Source organism: Globicephala melas, chromosome 6, assembly GCF_963455315.2.
Source record: "Globicephala melas chromosome 6, mGloMel1.2, whole genome shotgun sequence".
NCBI classification, from domain to species: domain Eukaryota; kingdom Metazoa; phylum Chordata; class Mammalia; order Artiodactyla; family Delphinidae; genus Globicephala; species Globicephala melas.
In genome coordinates this window covers 58,612,913-58,629,851 of record NC_083319.1, presented here as the reverse complement: position 1 = coordinate 58,629,851, position 16,939 = coordinate 58,612,913, and the positions used below count along the sequence as shown (strand labels likewise).

At 37.4% G+C, this 16,939-nt stretch overlaps 1 protein-coding gene across 16 annotated transcripts in view; it reads left to right on the top strand.

Moving 5' to 3' along the window:
* PTPRD (protein tyrosine phosphatase receptor type D) overlaps positions 1-16,939 on the top strand; it is a 2,143,764-nt gene that overhangs the window by 1,962,746 nt on the left and 164,079 nt on the right. For 6 of the 16 annotated variants that reach the window (XM_060300920.1, XM_060300919.1, XM_060300918.1 and 3 more), the window contains 5 exons: positions 1,320-1,464; positions 4,850-5,155; positions 6,094-6,287; positions 8,764-8,790; positions 12,781-12,898. In XM_060300920.1, coding sequence (XP_060156903.1) covers positions 1,320-1,464; positions 4,850-5,155; positions 6,094-6,287; positions 8,764-8,790; positions 12,781-12,898 — 790 coding nt within the window. The remainder of the gene's footprint in view (positions 1-1,319; positions 1,465-4,849; positions 5,156-6,093; positions 6,288-8,763; positions 8,791-12,780; positions 12,899-16,939) is intronic. The other 10 variants (XM_030877163.2, XM_060300928.1, XM_060300927.1 and 7 more) reach the window with 4 other exon arrangements.

The window sequence follows — 16,939 nt, the reverse complement described above, 5'->3', positions numbered from 1 at the left end:
GTTTATTTAGGAAATTCCTTTTTTTCTTGTTATTTGGTAAATCTGAAATTTCTGAAAATTTTGTATTTGCAAGCCAGAACACCCTAGGGGTGTTTTCTCTAGTTTTGTATCTGAACTGCCCTTGACTGACTTCTGTTTGTGTGAACAGCAAATGCTATTCGATAAAAAGCCTTATAAGATTATTGATGCCATTACTAGACTACATAATAGCATGCATTTTAAGGTTTACTACAGGCTCATGTTCAATCTGAGATTGACTACCCATAGATAGCTATATCTTTGCTAAAATGCAAAGGCAGATTTCAAGCATAAAAATAAGTTACCATATTCAAGTAAAAAAACCTTATTTCAAAAGCCCTTTATGATGTTAACAGTTATAGAAGAGTTTGTGATTTCTTTTTTCTAGCTGTAGTTTCCATATTCACAAAGAAAGGAAGTGTTAAAATTGATTTGAAATCAACCTAGGGTAACAGTATAGTTTCATATACATTATCCATCTTTCTTCAGTAACTGACATCCGATTTTTATTCCCTCAGGCCTTGGCAATTCCAGATCTCTTTCATAACAACCTCACGTGAACTGTATGCCGGTTTCCATTGTTACTTCCGGCCATATTTTCTTTGCCCCTATTTACGTTGCAGATGGTCACGGGAGATGAGCTAGACATCTCTTCAAATGGAATGTTAGGCATAGGCCATTGTCAGGGGCGGGGGTCAGTTTCCATTGTGGGCAGTGTCACCGCAACAGACATGACTTAAAGGTTGAATGCATTCATGGGTGGTGGGCCTCTCACTCCCTCTTATCTGATGCATTTGGAAAACTGTGTCATCGTTTGGTAGATCCCTGACTTCCTTTTTAACAGTTGTCTTATTTGTTGTAGAAACTTGCCTTTTAAACTGGTATCTTCATTACGTACTTCCCCTAGTAGAGTCCTTGATACTCACTGTTGATTATGTTTGTGATATTTTGATGACATTATAACCCTGATTACAGAAATCTGATGTTCTGGGCAGTGTGATAAAAATATATGCACTGGGCTTCCCTGGTGGCGCAGTGATTGAGAGTCCACCTGCCAGTGCAGGGGACGCAGGTTTGTGCCCCGGTCCGGAAGGATCCCACATGCCACGGAGCGACTGGGCCCGTGAGCCATGGCCGCTGGGCCTGCGCGTCCGGAGCCTGTGCTCCTGCAACGGGAGAGGCCGCGGCAGTGGGAGGCCCGCATACCACACACACACACACACACACACACACAAAATATATATATATATATGCACAAATCTTAACGAAGATGACCAAGGTCCCTTGTTACTTATCCACAGCAACGGATTACCATTGAGCCAGGGACATCTTATAGACTGCAAGGGCTGAGACCAAACAGCTTGTACTACTTCCGTCTGGCTGCACGCTCTCCCCAAGGCCTGGGTGCTTCCACAGCTGAAATATCAGCAAGAACCATGCAGTCAAGTAGGTGTCTCTCTTTGCTTACTTTCTGCCCTTTTCTTCCCTAGGAGGCGTTGCCAGCTCTTATCCCCACCAACAACAAACCTGCTAATTAATATTTAATAGTTGGTAGTCTCTATACTAGCAAGTGTCCAATTTGGGGGAGTAGAGCGCCATGACCTTGGTTTCCAGACTGGGTCCAAATGACAGATCCCATTCTCCCACTTCCAAAATTGAAAGACATTCAGGGAAGTTAGGAAACCTACTTGAGAAAAATGGGTAAAGGCGTTGGATCAGGCCCCATTTAATGAATTATAAAGCTGTAAAGCAAAATTCAGATTGAGAAAGCTGCAAAATAATCAGAGGAGGGCTTAGCAAACTAAAGAGACAGCAAAAGACCAAACTTTTATCTTTTTTAAGCACACAGGTTTTAACTTTGCTGATGACCAAGTCTTCATGTCACGTATTTTTTTCGTAGTTTGTTAACTTTGCAAGTAGTTTATGTGGAAATTTGGAACATTCACAGAAAGTCTGTACAAATTTAGGAACAATGGAATAATCACAAGTATATTTGCAATCCTAAATTGTATTTTGTTTCCTCAGGTTCAAATTCTTTTGGGAACTGTTACTCTAAAGCATAGTTGTGTTTATCACAGTGGAGTTCATTGTGTCTAGGGACGATTGTTTTGCATAAAGTATTATATGGCAGGTTGTTTTTGATGGAAAGTTTGGTGACTTATAATACTATTGTTTGCTCTTTATTAATAAGTTTCTATAATTAGTCTATTAACCATTTACCTTAAATTGAACAGTTTTATGGGCTTATTTCCTTAGATTTTTAAAATATTTTACATTTTATATGTGATTTTAAAAATTTTTATGTCGTTTTATCTAGTGACATAGATATGTATAAAATGAATACATTGAATTTTATAAAGAGAATGCTCTATTGACCTGATTTTTAGATTTATCAGCAAACATGAAATTTACATTTTTTTAGAAGATGAATTTCCTTTCATATAAGCAAGTCTTCCATCATTTCATTTTCTATAGATACTTGAAATCTTTCAGGGTTTTCGATGATAAAATTCATATTTTTCCTCAACACATGATTATTCATGTGAAAAGCATTAGGATTCTGTTGCTTAGTCCCTTACTGATGATAGCTTATTCCCATAAAATTTCCTTTTTTAAAACTGAAGCATGTAAATCAATGCAGTATTGTATGTCTGCTTTGAATTCCAGGCAGGCTAATAAGTAATATTGCAGAAGGTAATTCTTAAAATCAGACAATTAAAAGAAATGTGACACACTTTAATATTATATTTTGCATGGTTTACAAACTTGACTGTTTTGCATACGCACACATATATATTCATACATACATACTTACATACAAAGAGACAGAATGAACTTTTTATAGACACATCAAAAGCTTATCCACTCTTTATTTTATTAAGGTTTCAAGTGGTGCTACATAGACTTTCACAGAATAGGAGGTCTGAAGGTAGGAATGTAGTGACAACCAAATCAGTTTTTTAAAAAGCGTTACAAATGTCTTTGCTGTTACATGAACAACTCAATTTATTATGAATGATAATGCATATAAAATAGTTTCATAATTTGAAATATAAGAAACTTTGGTCAGAATCAATAAAAATGATGTTCTTGTGATTTTGCAAACCTTATACCCTTTTTGTCTGTACAAGGATCTTTTCATTTTGATTGCCTGTAATGAAGAACACAAGACATGTAAATTAAGAAAGACTGATGGGGCTTCCCTGGTGGCGCAGTGGTTGAGAGTCCACCTGCCGATGCAGGGGACATGGGTTTGTGCCCCGGTCCGGGAAGATCCCGCATGCCGCGGAGCGGCTAGGCCCGTGAGCCATGGCCGCTGAGCCTGCGTATCCCGAGCCTGTGCTCCGCAACGGGAGAGGCCATAACAGTGAGAGGCCCGCGTACCACAAAAAAAAAAAAAAGAAAGAAAGACTGATGATCGTCTAAATAATCAGATACACTTGACACTACATAATATTAAGGCTCACAAAGTGTAAAGAAATACCCAAACTACATGTTCAAATACAAAAAATTAGAAATGATTTACTCATTCTACCATATATATTGCCTTATATCAAAAAAATATATATATGCAAACATATATCATCCCAATTCTTTGTTCTTCTTTAGGAATATATATTATTAACTTTAAAAATAATTTAGGATAACAGTCACATTGCTCTTTATTGCTTTTTTTTTCAAATAATGATATGTTTGATTTATTTGATGGAAAATAATTGCTCAGAAGGTGACTAGTTTATTTTAGAATGGGCAGGAAGAAAGTTTATCTTTTAACTCTTATGTAAATCCTACTTTATATGAATAATTATGTACAAAATGAAAGGAGCTGTGTACAAAATGAAAGATAAGTCATATCTTTTCCAGATGGTTCTCAGGATTTTTTTTAAACAGTTCTTTTTAATGGCTGTGTTATTGACATTTTGTAAGGGATAGATGATTTTTATTGATTTTACCAAAATTTGCTGGTGGGATCTAATTCTTCACTAGCAATGGTGTCTCAAGAAGAGTTATAATTTTAAAAAAGCTGGAAGCTGACATAGGGTAAGTACAAGTTACAGTCAGAATCAACCAGCCTGACATTACCCTCGGGTAGGTAAATCCTGGACTATTCATTTTCATCCTTTATTGTTCTGCATGCTCACTGTATATGGGCTATGATCAATGTTAGGTTAACACTTGTCGTTAAAACTGGTCAGAAGACTCCGTTTTTCACATAGTCAGAGGGAACCCTTCTGTGTTTGTTGGGCTTTTATTTATCTCCCTTTTTAAAAAATTGGAATTGGTGGAAGGGCATCCAACAGTTATTGCCACTTTTCACTCTTAAGAACCTTTTCACAAATGAATACTATGTAGGAATTGCCCTCATTTTAGAATGCAGTAGTGAAAGCTTGAAATGGCATCTCTTAAACATCATCAGACTCTCATGTAATAAATCTTGTACTGTTTGCAGCTTTTTTTGAAGCTCGATAGTCTGTATAATAGGGCTGGGGAATACTGAGGGATTGTTTTAGAAGAAGAATTTAAATTGCAGGTAGGTAATTTTATTTTAGGCTCTGTTATCTTAAGGTTTCATTTTCACATATTCCCCCCACCCATTATTTAACAATTATTTTTGGTCATTTATTCATTTTTTGGTTTATTCATATTACTAAGCCAAGGTACATAAATTTATCTTTAAAAATTTACTTTAAGTTTCAAAGCCTTATTTTTGTTTTGTTGCCCTATTGTTCATTTATTTATTTTTGCCTTTTCTTTTGTTTTATCATTTTTTTTTTTCCAACCACTCCTGTCCTTTCACTCAAACCCTCCTTTAACTCACTACCAAAATAAGAGCCGTCAGCTCCTCCTCAAGACATTAGTTGCACCAGCCCAAGTTCCACTAGTATTTTGGTAAGTTGGCAACCTCCACCAGTGGAAAAACAGAATGGCATTATTACTGAATACTCCATCAAGTATACCGCAGTGGATGGAGAAGATGACAAACCTCATGAGATTTTGGGAATTCCTTCGGACACTACCAAATACCTTTTGGAACAGCTGGAAAAATGGACTGAGTACCGGATCACTGTGACAGCCCACACAGATGTCGGCCCTGGCCCTGAGAGCTTGTCCGTGTTGATTCGAACCGATGAAGATGGTACGTTGCCTCTGCTACGTCAGTTTGCACCCTTCTGCCACAGTCTTGGTCTGCTGTCTTTTGATAGGCTAACAGTAATGCATTTTTCTCTGCTCATCTTTTTTACCCAGCAACGCTGTAACTTCAGTGTTTTTTGCCGGAGACCTATCTTTGCTACAGCCTGGGCATTTTTTTTTTTTTTTAACTTTTTAAATCTCAACACTGTAATTTGCTTCCTTTTAAAAGAACAGTTTGCTCCTATGACCTTGCAATCCAGGCCCTTCTCTGTACCTCCATCTAAAGTCTTCTGCATATTTCTTGGGTTTTGTAGTCACTTCTTTTACATTTTGAAGTTAACTTTTCAAAAGTGCCTTCTTATCTTCTTGTTGCCTTTTTGTCTTGCACATTTCAGAGACACTGATGCTCGACATTCAATTTTTGGCATCTGTTGTATGGAATACCTTTGATATGAGAAAAAAAAAAAGAAGAAAATCCATATAATCAAGAATCTTTTTTATTCGGCTAAAAAGAAACCTTGAAAACACACACACGCACACACACATACAACAATCAACAACCAGTTTTTGTTATTATTTCAATGCTATACTTCTTTGTGCTTTAATGCTTTGAACCTCAAAGCATCTTCCTTGGCTTTTGTACATTTTTTACATGTTTTTCTATTTCTCTGATACTCTTTTTTTCTTCCATTTTTTTTTTTTTTTTTTTTTTTTTTTGGCATCGGTCATGTTTTTTGATCTTTTCTTAAAAGGTAGAGCAGATTGGTTGAGCATTTTCCTTGGTTGAAAATGTTTGTATTCCACAAAGGAAACATAGTGGGTCTGCCTTTTTTTTTTTTTTTCTTTTTTTCTTTTTTTCTTTTTGAACCTAAGTAAAGAAAATGCTCTGACTGGGTGGGACAAGTGCCTATAATTTTCTTTTATCCAATGATGTTGTTCCAGTTCCTAGTGGTCCTCCTCGCAAAGTCGAGGTAGAGGCTGTCAACTCAACATCTGTTAAAGTCTCATGGCGCTCACCTGTGCCCAATAAACAGCATGGCCAGATAAGAGGATACCAGGTGCATTATGTGAGGATGGAAAATGGTGAACCCAAAGGCCAGCCCATGCTGAAGGATGTCATGCTGGCTGATGCACAGGTAAGCCTCTGAAATTGCATATGTATATTTTTATAGGATACGTTTATTTTAGTCTGTACCTTAAAATGGACCCCATTTTAATTTTTTTGGCATGTTAAAATTCCTATACAAAATTCTAGCTTTTTTAAAAAACTGAATTATAGTTGATTTACAGTGTTGTGTTAATTTCTACTGTACAGTGAAGTCATTCAGTAATACATATATATACATCCACTTTTTATATTCTTTTCAATTATGGTTTATGACAGGATATTGAATATAGTTCTCTGTGCTATACAGTAGGACCTTGTTGTTTATCCATTCTCTGTATAATGGTTTGCATCTGCTAATCCCAAACTCCCACTCTATCCTTCCCCCACTGCGCCTCCCCCTTGGCAACTACAAGTGTGTTCTCTATGTCTGTAGTCTGTTTTGTAGATAAGTTCACAAAATTTTAGCTTTCAAAACACATGATCCATATTTACCTTCTCAATCAGAGTTGACTTCAAGTGAGGAAGTGAATTGAAATGACACATCTGATTAAAAACATGTAACTGTTTTCTTAAAATACAGATGTACGGCTCTACAGCTATATCTGAGTTTGCCTTTCTGACTTCAAAAAAATTGGTTGACTTAATTAAATCAAAGGGAAGAATTTCAAACAGCAATTTTGCTGATAAATCTACTTTCTGCTATGCTAAAAGTATTTGGAACTAAGCTGATCTAATTTCTAAATGTATGATTTCTGCCACTGAAGAATAGACCTTCTTATTCAGGGAAAGGTATCCAGATAGTATTTTATTTAGTATTTCTTTGCCAAATTACATATCTAATGAAAATAATTGTTTCATTTCCCAGAAAATGAAGATAATGACAGTGATAAAAATTAGAGTTTCTCAGGGTATTGATGAGATCCCCTATGCTGAGCCAAATTAAGAAATCTATTAAGAGTAGTTGAGAATGTGAGAAATTCTGCCAACCCTAAGGCAGTGATTTACAACCACGTAGTCACGATTTGGTTTTGTAATATGTTGTTTAAAACAGACATTTTTTTTTCAGTTTTTAAAAATAAATTAGAAGTGATTCAAAGACAGCACCATAATAAATCTACCTATACATATTTTTCTGAAAGGGAGAGGAAGATTTCAGTTAAGAACCGCCCTACTGGAGATTATACATAACCCATGAACTAGCTAACCTACGGTTGTTCCAATAGCGATGATGTATTAGGAATAGGGGAGTGCTTTGCTTATCCAGCAAATTGGTAGCCGGGCATGGAAATGGATGGGATTAGTGAAAATTTGAAGCGAAAATTTGAAGCTATTTCAATTGAAAATTCCTTCCTTTGTATGAAAGTGGGGAAGATTATGAACAGAGTTGAAAACTGCTGTGCCAGATTGCCAGATTTTGCCTTCTTTTCTCTGTGAAGATAACAGGGCTGTAAAGGGCTCTGTTTTTTTACCCCAATGTCTTTACTCCAAAGTCTTAATATAATCAACTCACAAAGGTACTTATGTTTGCTTCAGTTTCGAAACATTCTAACTAAAGGGGTCTGGCTTAGTGACTAATTTATCTTCCTCAAATCCAGTTGTATGGTTTTGGTTTAAAGGCCATTTCTATAAATTTAGTTGGAAATTCATAGTGTCCCTTAAGACTCTGGAAAAGGACCACTGACTTGCTTTTTTGTAAATATTTATTTTGCACTGCCCATAAAATAGCAAGTTCTTATAGTATAAAATTAATAAGGCCCTAACTGCTTACGTTTTATTTGGTACATCTGCAATTATGAGAAATAAAATGATACGACCGTCATGCTTTGATGTCCTTCTTCAGTTCATAGATAATCTTACATTATAGAACTGTAGTTCTGTTGCTGTTGTCATTGGGAATATCGTAGTTAGTGAAATTATATGATACAAAATGGCTTAAATATCAACTCAATCTTTTTTTTTCTCCTCTTCTACCTTGGCTTTTCTTTATTATTTTGCTGACTTTCTTTGTGGTGGTGTTTTGGTTTTTGGTTTGTTTGGTTTTTGCTCATTTCATGTTCTCTTTATTCATTGAATTTTTTTTTACATCTTACAGGACTTCACTGAGACTGTACATTTTCAATATTAATGAAAGATGTTAACCTAAATAGTGACTTGAATTGTGTAACCTAGATAGAAATCAGAATAAATGTCACAATGTAGTGTGCATCAGCTTTTTGCTATGCCTTATTGATTCATTCCAATGAACCGTGCATTAAAAAAAATTAGCCAGTTTTAATGATAACAACATAGAACATATTTACTTTTAACTTCTCAATTAGGAATGAAGGTGATAGCATAACACACATATACTCTTTGGAATTATATTGTATACACCTCTTCATTTGCTTATTTCTTCTATTTTTTTTAATCTAAGGAGGGCACCATTGCCTTTATCAGGCTACAAATGTCTCTTCATTTCTTTTTATTTTGTTTCCCTCCTCCCCAACCTTCTTAATCTCAATCAGTGGGAATTTGATGATACTACTGAACATGTGAGTAATTTTTGGCTGCTTTTTCAAAACAGATTATAAATGGTTGTTGTTTCTTATACCCATCTTTCATTTATTTGTACTGTGTCATCACAATTTGCTTGGATGCATGAACTAACAAATTATTTTTTAAAGTACTTCCACTATGTGGTATACTTTTCATTTTGGTTTTTGTTTTGTGAAATTGCTGTGATGCTATTGATTGCATAAGAAATATCATTAGTTTGTGTTGTTTTGGTGGCTGCTACTAACTCTGCCTTGTGACACAGTTAGAGGAGGCATGCTTTAAGTGGAGGTATCACAGACGAGAGATGTTAAATAAGTTTGTTCTGGGCTGCTCATAAATCCTGCTCCAGAGTTACATATTCAGTGCATAACATGACCTAGATATGGCACTAATTAACTCTATCTAGAAATGGCAATTCTCTGTTGTACCCATACAAATTTGAGTGAAATTGCATGAGTCATGCCTAGAGGCAGAAAGTATCTTACTTAGTGAAGAATTTTCTTTTTTAATATTCTAGTGAATGGACTGTGTTTTTTATTGAGAGTTTACTATGTGTAAGGTACTGTGGAGGACACAAGACGTGACACCTGCCTTCTAAGTGCTTACAGTCCAGGTGCCTAGGAAGGTTATAAAGTTCAAGAAAAGTTCCATAAAATACAACAAAAGCGATGACCTCAAGCAATGTATCATTAATTAATATTTGAATGGCAATATCAGTAAGAGCTGTGAGTTCAGAGACAGTGGACCAGGCTGGTAGAAGTCCTGAAACTTATTTGAGAACTTAACTGATGAGTAGGGATTGAAGAAGTAAAAGTGTCTGTCTGGGTATGTTGGTGAGTTGGAGGTAGGAATGTACTTTTAAAGGTCAGCACAGCAGAAGCAGTCAGTCAAGAGTGTGATAATAGGTGACAGTGAGCTTGGCAATTTGACAGGACTGAAGGATTCAAGTTAGTAAGTTAACTAAATACTACTAAGAGATTAAATTTTAATATAATGTTAGAAAAACCTAAAGTGTCAAGCTAAAGAGCTGGTCTTTAACTCTTCAGTCCTGGAGAGGTATAAAAAATTATTAAAAGGAGCAAAAAGATAATGGCTGGTGGGAGGTATTCATTTGTTTAGTAAATTTTTTTTTGCCAAAACACAGGGCTCTTGTAGGGATCCTTGGTAAATATGATGGTCAAGCTATCACTCCTCATGAAATTGACAGTGTAGCAGTGTTTTATAAACTTCTTTGACAATGACCCATAGTAAGAAACGCATTATATGCCGTGACCAATTCATGCATATGTTTAAAATAAAGGTTTTACAAAACAATACCTTACCTTTAAATATATGCAAAATTTAATATTCAAGTATATTTCATTTGTTTAAAAAGCACTGGTCTTGAATGGCTAAATTGATTTCATGACCTACTAAGTGGGTCATTACCTGAAGCTTAAAAATCAATAATTTAATGGATAGATTAGAGGGGAAAAAAAATACAGTAGACAGGGAAACCGAGTTCTTTTCCTAAGTCGTGAAGTAATAAAAAATTTTTAAAAAGTTGAGCATCAGAAATGAAAAAGGGACAGTTATGATCAATGTCTTAAAGGAAGAATGGACAAAAACATACTAACTAGCTAAGAGTTTGAAGAAGAAATAGGGACCAAAGATGACTCATAAGTTTTGAAGATGCTCCACCATTTATTAAAATATGGAAGTAAGAAGGGGAGTCTGCTTCCGGGAATGACGTTTAAGCTTCAGTTAAGTTGAAGTGGAGGTAACACTTGATAGTCAAGGGAAAACGTCCAGCAAATATTTACAATGTATTGGGCTGGCCAAAAAGTTCACTCGGGTTTTTCTGTAAAATCTTAACGGAAAAACCTGAACAGACATTTTGGCCAACTCAATACATGCCCTTGGAGCCCTGGGGGAAAGTCAGGGCTAGAGATGAATTTAGGATATAGGCAGAAAAAATTCTTTAAGTTTTAGAGATGGATCCAGTTCTTTTTTTTTAGGACTAGAGAGAAATGCAGCAGATGAGTGACTGTGACAGAACATCTGGGAATGCCAGCTTTTCACAAGCAGGGCCAGGAAGAAGTCAAGAAGGGGCAGATGGGCTAGGAGAACAAAAACAGAGTGAGGAGCTGTGGCCCTGATATCAGTCACACTACCCCAGACAGAGGGTGTGGAAACCACTGAGTAAACAAGTACGCCCACAGCTTAAAGAAAATGTAAACCAAGAGGTGATGTGATCCAGGCAGAGAGAGGTGTGTCCAGCTGAGATTAGACCATGACAGAGGGCGCGAACCTTTTGAGTGGCACTACTTACATTATCCTATCACAACCTGTATGAGAGGAAGGACGTGTGTGGTTAACCCCAATTTTATGAATGAGAAATTTATAGAAGGCTCAGGGTACATAAATTGCTTGCCGCACGATTTGGTGATAGAACCAGGCCTCGCTTCTTTTTCCTCCTAGCCTGGCCTGCTTTCATCAGTAATTCTGTGATATCAGGGGGACCTTGGAAACAATAATGTTGGCATTCACCCATCATAATTTTGGGAATCGCCAGTGTACCATCATTTTAAATGTCGCTCTCCAGTGGTTCACTTGGTTTTTATATTCTCTGTAATGTTAGTGAAACCATTCCTGAAAATAAAATCTCTCTCCCAGATTTAGTCTATTCATCTGACAGCGTAGTATTTCCAGTGGCTCTTCAGGATAGTATCTGATATTGTTGAATTTCCACACTGGTGATATTCCTACACGTTCGAGAAAAGCATATTGTCGAAAGCTGTCATTCCTGGGATCAGAGTCAACCAGTGAGTTCTATGGTGCCCATTACAGCCTTGCACAGAAAAATCCTACTGTTTTTCACACAATCTAATCCATTCACTAAACTCTCACTTGCGTTGTCTTTAGATGCTAAAGACAATGACGTTCTATATTTTCTTAAATTTATCTGTATTCAATTTGAAAACATAGCTGTGCTAAAAATCTGAAAGTTTTTTTTTTTTTTTTGCTGCGCGTGTATGTAGCAGCAAGGAAAATATCAGAACAAATTGATAGCCAGCGCTCTATCTAAAGAGTCGTGTAACTTCCAATGTAGAAGAACAGTTCTGTGATTATCTTCTCTTATAGCCACCACAGCTTTGGGTCCTTACTAAGAGAAAACTAAGAGTTTTGATAAATAGTTTGTGATATTCAACATTTTCTACATTGTCGGAATTAACTGAACACCTATTCGCGATGTAGTACAACAAGTCCTGTTAATGTGGTTTTATGGCCGGGCCTCCAAATCATTAGAAAATTCTCCTTAGTTTATAATGATTTTAGTCCATAGCCTGTAGAACTAACCAATAATATACTATTTGAGTCCTAAGAAACTTCTCTGGCTCTCTGGCTATCGAGGGCCAACAGGTCAGCCATTTGGTAAAATATTTACATGGTGATGATACATACTGTTGGGCATCAGCCCCGTCAGCAGTCTGAGGGCCAGGCTACAGTGCAGGCACATGGAGAGCAGCTGGCATATCACAGCAGCTAGAGTATGGCTTGCTCACTACAAGCCACACGTTGTTTTAAGTGTTTACCCAGTATAGCTCATTTCATCTTTTAGTAGCCCTAGGTGGTCCTAACATTCCAACTTTCACATGGGAAACTGAGGCACCGACGGGTTAAACTCACTTGCCCTGAATCACCAAACTAGTAAATAAGGAAAGCCGTGTTTCAATTCAAGAATTCAGGAGGTCTGACTCCAGGTTTTGCGGTTTTGACTACTGCCCCTTAGAGCTGCCTCTTAGGATGGCTGAAGACCCCACTTCAGTGTCGGCATGAAGACAGGTCATCCATAGCGTGAGCTCTAGGCATGAAACTTCCGGTGCTTGGCATGGCTGCAGGGAATGTTTACGCATGCGCAGAAGGAAGGTGGCTGCCTTGATTGCTCCCCCAGGGCGTTTGCAGTGTACGTTCTGAATCAATGTTACTCTCTTGTGTCATTTCAGGACATGATTATTTCTGGGCTACAGCCTGAAACTTCCTACTCCCTGACTGTCACAGCCTACACCACCAAAGGAGATGGAGCTCGCAGCAAACCCAAGCTGGTGTCCACCACTGGGGCAGGTAACTGTATCTGTGCATATGTGTATCTTGAATACGTTCCCGGCAACAATAAGGGTAATTTTCCAAATGGTACAGGTGGTTTTGGTCAGAGGGAAAAATGTACAATGGTCAACTTTAGTGATTTTTGATACATAGTTCAGAGGGTAAAAATAACTGAATAACCATGCTTTACCCAGATTATTCAATCACTCATTCAGCAAATATTACTTGAGCACCTACCATGTATCGGGCACTATTTCCAGTACTTTGATAGAACAATCAACAAAACAAAAAGACTGACCTCCTGAAATTTATTTTCTGACTAACATAATTAACTAGTGAATAAATGAGTTTTATAATAATAAAATGCCAGGAAGTGATAAATTATCAAAATAAAGGTGTGTGGGCATTAAGGATGGGGCAGTCCCTAAGGACTGTTTTAGAAAGAGTGATGGGAGATCTCTTAGGGGCAGGATATTTGAGCTGAGACTTGAAATACATGAAGGAGCAAGTCCCACGAGGGTCTGGAAGGCAGAGCATCTAGGGAGGGAAATCACGTGACAGCTTCACCCCCTCGCCCCAGCAGCAAACCTTGTTAGAAGAGCTGCCGTCTTGAACTGGGTTGATGACTTAAAGGCGTTTTTTTTTTTGTCATTTTCTCCTCCTCACCCCTTGCTGTGGGGATTCTAAAGAGGACAAATTGCACCAAAGATCGGAAACAGAAAAGAGAATGAAGAAAAGCAAAAAGACTAATACCAGGTTGCTCCTTTCTGAAGAAAAAAGCTTCTTAATGCTATTTAGTCTCACTTTGGTTGGCCACATTAGGAAAAGAGCATGTTGGAAGACCTGACATTGTAAAACCAATAAATTAAGAGATAATTACAGAAGGAATCTTCTTCAGTCCCTTTATGTAGAAATCTCCTGTGGAACATTTAAGCTATGATTTGATTTATTCCTCCTGAATCACTTCTTGCACAACTTTTTAGGAACACACCTCGATGTAAAGGCATAAAGCAAGGAACAGCTGTGAGGTTGAGGACCCTCCTGGGTGCTGTGCTCACGGCCAAATTTGTCTAAATGTCATAAGATTTGCCTCGCTTATATACCGCCACCTGGAATTGCCTCAAGCAGCGGGATTACAGATGGCAAAACTCCTTCAAGGCAAAATCTTCTGGGCCTTTTATTTTAAAATACCATTGTATCAAGTTTATTCAGTACCCTGCATAGGAGATACGGTGCATGTTCAGTGGGGACATGCTGACTGTCTAGCTATGGAATCAGCCTCTATTGGAATGTAGACAACCGAGGGTAAACCCCTGAAATTGAACCCCAAAATGAAGAAAATACATTTCCTTCACCCATATTTATAACTGTGTCTTAATAAGCCTGAAATGTCTTACATGAAGCATCAAACTCCTGTTGCCCATAAGATGGGGAGGTCCTATAATGAGGACAAAAAAGTAGAGGGTTTATCGCCAAGGGATGCGAATCCTAGAACAAGGAATGATATTGCCTATTTTAATGGCACTAAGATTAGCTCATCACTTTTTAGTCACCATACAGAACATTATTTAGAATTGTAGATCTTATATACAGAATTATTTTGCAATACACAATTTTGCATTCACAATTTCAGATCTTTCTTAATCAATGGAGACTTGGGTATTGAGGAAATGCTTATAATTTAGATGTCTGCACATTTATTTTCTTGAGACCTCCCTACTGATCCTGGGTGGGAGATAGGAGAATCCAGATGTATAATCCTTCTAAGAGAAAAGCTCTAGTTTTCTTTGCTGCCAACCTATAGTAAAAAAACCATTCTAAAGTCATTATTGAACAGATTAATTTGCTTTGTTTTATATAGTATTACAAAAATCCCTTGTATTTATATAACTATGAAGAATTACTGAGTTTATCTCACAGATGTGAGCTCCTAATAACCCCAATTATAAGGGCATTTAGTTATAGCTTCCATGGAGAATTCAGGAATTCTCGTGAAATTTTATTTTAATAGTAAAATTCCTGGTTTTAGGATATGTTTCTGCATAATACATTGTTTCTAGAATCTGTGAACAATCATATCTTTGAAATAAAAACACAGGCCATAACTTAAGCAATCCATGTAGGATTCATGTAACCTGAGGGATGCTTTTGAATAAAATGTTGGCTTTTATGTTTCAATGATTATGACATTTTTGTAGTTTCTTTGTTAATACTCCCATTGCTCTGTATCATGATAATTGGTCTACTGCCTGAAATCTTGTGGTTTTAGGCATATTTGGTTTGAAATTTTCTCTATATTTTTACATGAATTTCACTACTGTACTGAGGAGCTATGTTTAAGGATGAGAGAAAAGATGACAATGACATAGAGAATTTGGAAGTAATAGGCTTAGGTTCAGTCATTTATGATTGTTGCTACTTAGGTGCTAAGTTAAATTGAAGCTAAGTTTAGAGCCATTGGGACTGAGTGCCTTGGTTGATCTCCAATGATTGCTCTTACTAAGAAGAAGTAAAGGGCAGCACATGTGTACCATTTCTGAAGTCATGAGAGATTTTTAAGAGGAAGAATACAGTAAGGAGATAAGAATAATCAAAAGGGAGAAGAGATTATATGTCATGACATAAGTTAGAGTTAGCTTATTTACTGTGCAGCTGGGCCTTCTTCTTCCAATAAGTTCACTAACACACTGCTAAAAATGACCTCCAACTCCCAGAGTAAGTATTTAAGACTCTTTCCTTTTGCCAATCCTCCAGCTCCTAGGCTGGAGTAAGCAGACCCACTGACCCTGCCACTGCATGGCCTTTAAAAGTGGTCCACACAATATCCCTAAGGCATTAGAACCTTGGACCCAACTCCACATGCAGCACCATCTACTGGTCCTCTTCATTTCTCCACCTGGAGTATGCACTGATCAGAGGACAAGGACCCTGCATTATCCATCTTTTATTTTCCCACCCAAATGCCTACATGCCATTATATAAGTCCTTACATTAAAGTGAGTAGTTGGTAAATGTTTCATACATAGAATTTCTGGAAGCCAGAGATGGAGTGAGTTTCATTGCCAACACGTGCAGTTCTGGAGAATTCTCTTTAACCATTCATGCAGTGTTGTAGAACTCTCCTCATTCCTTTTCCCTTTTTTCTACTTGTTACTCCCTGGATGAAATACCACAACTGTCCATAAAACCCTTACCCTAGCTTATTTAAACTGCATCTACTATTCACACATTTGGGGAGATTTTAGGTGTTCCCTTCATGTGGTTAACCTCTCCTGAGGCAATGCTGGGAGTTCTTCCTCTAGCTGCCTCAGCTTTCATTTCTTTCTTGACTCCTTCACTAGTGCATCTTGTTGCTTCCAGGCCGATTGTCTCATAGTTTTCAGGCTCAGTGAAACTTCTGCCAGGGAAAGGAGTGGCTGTCTTGGCAGTGGAGAGCAGACTGAGGTGCTTCTGGCACAGCAGTGGGAACCAGTAGATCAGAACTGACGCTCTTACTTCTAGAGCATTGCTTTTATTTCATGGTACCAAGCCCACAGTGTTTATATCCCAGAACAAGAAAGGGCATGCCAGCATCAAAAACAAAAGGCATTAGTGCAACCTAGGCTTTGACTATCACAGAAGAATAGATGTACGTTTTCATAAGGCCATGAGATCTTTTTTTCTTATAATTTACGAGTTTGTTAAATTTCTCCAAATTTGTACCGTAGCAATATTATGAAGTGAAACACCAGATAATAAAAGCATACTCATATATGGCTGACAAATATTATTACAATCCAACCTATATTTGTGGTTGCAGGAAATTTTAAATTGTTTTATTTATCCTCCCTTCACATGCATCTTATAGAAACAAGGTGCACAGTGTATTTACTATGATGCAGTTCTTCATAACCAGAATTTTGAAAACTTTCGATAAATATATATTTTTTTTTTTTTTTTTGTGGTATGCGGGCCTCTCACTGTTGTGGCCTCTCCCGTTGCAGAGCACAGGCTCTGGACGCACAGGCTCAGCGGCCATGGCTCACGGGCCCAGCCGCTCCGCGGCATGTGGGATCTTCC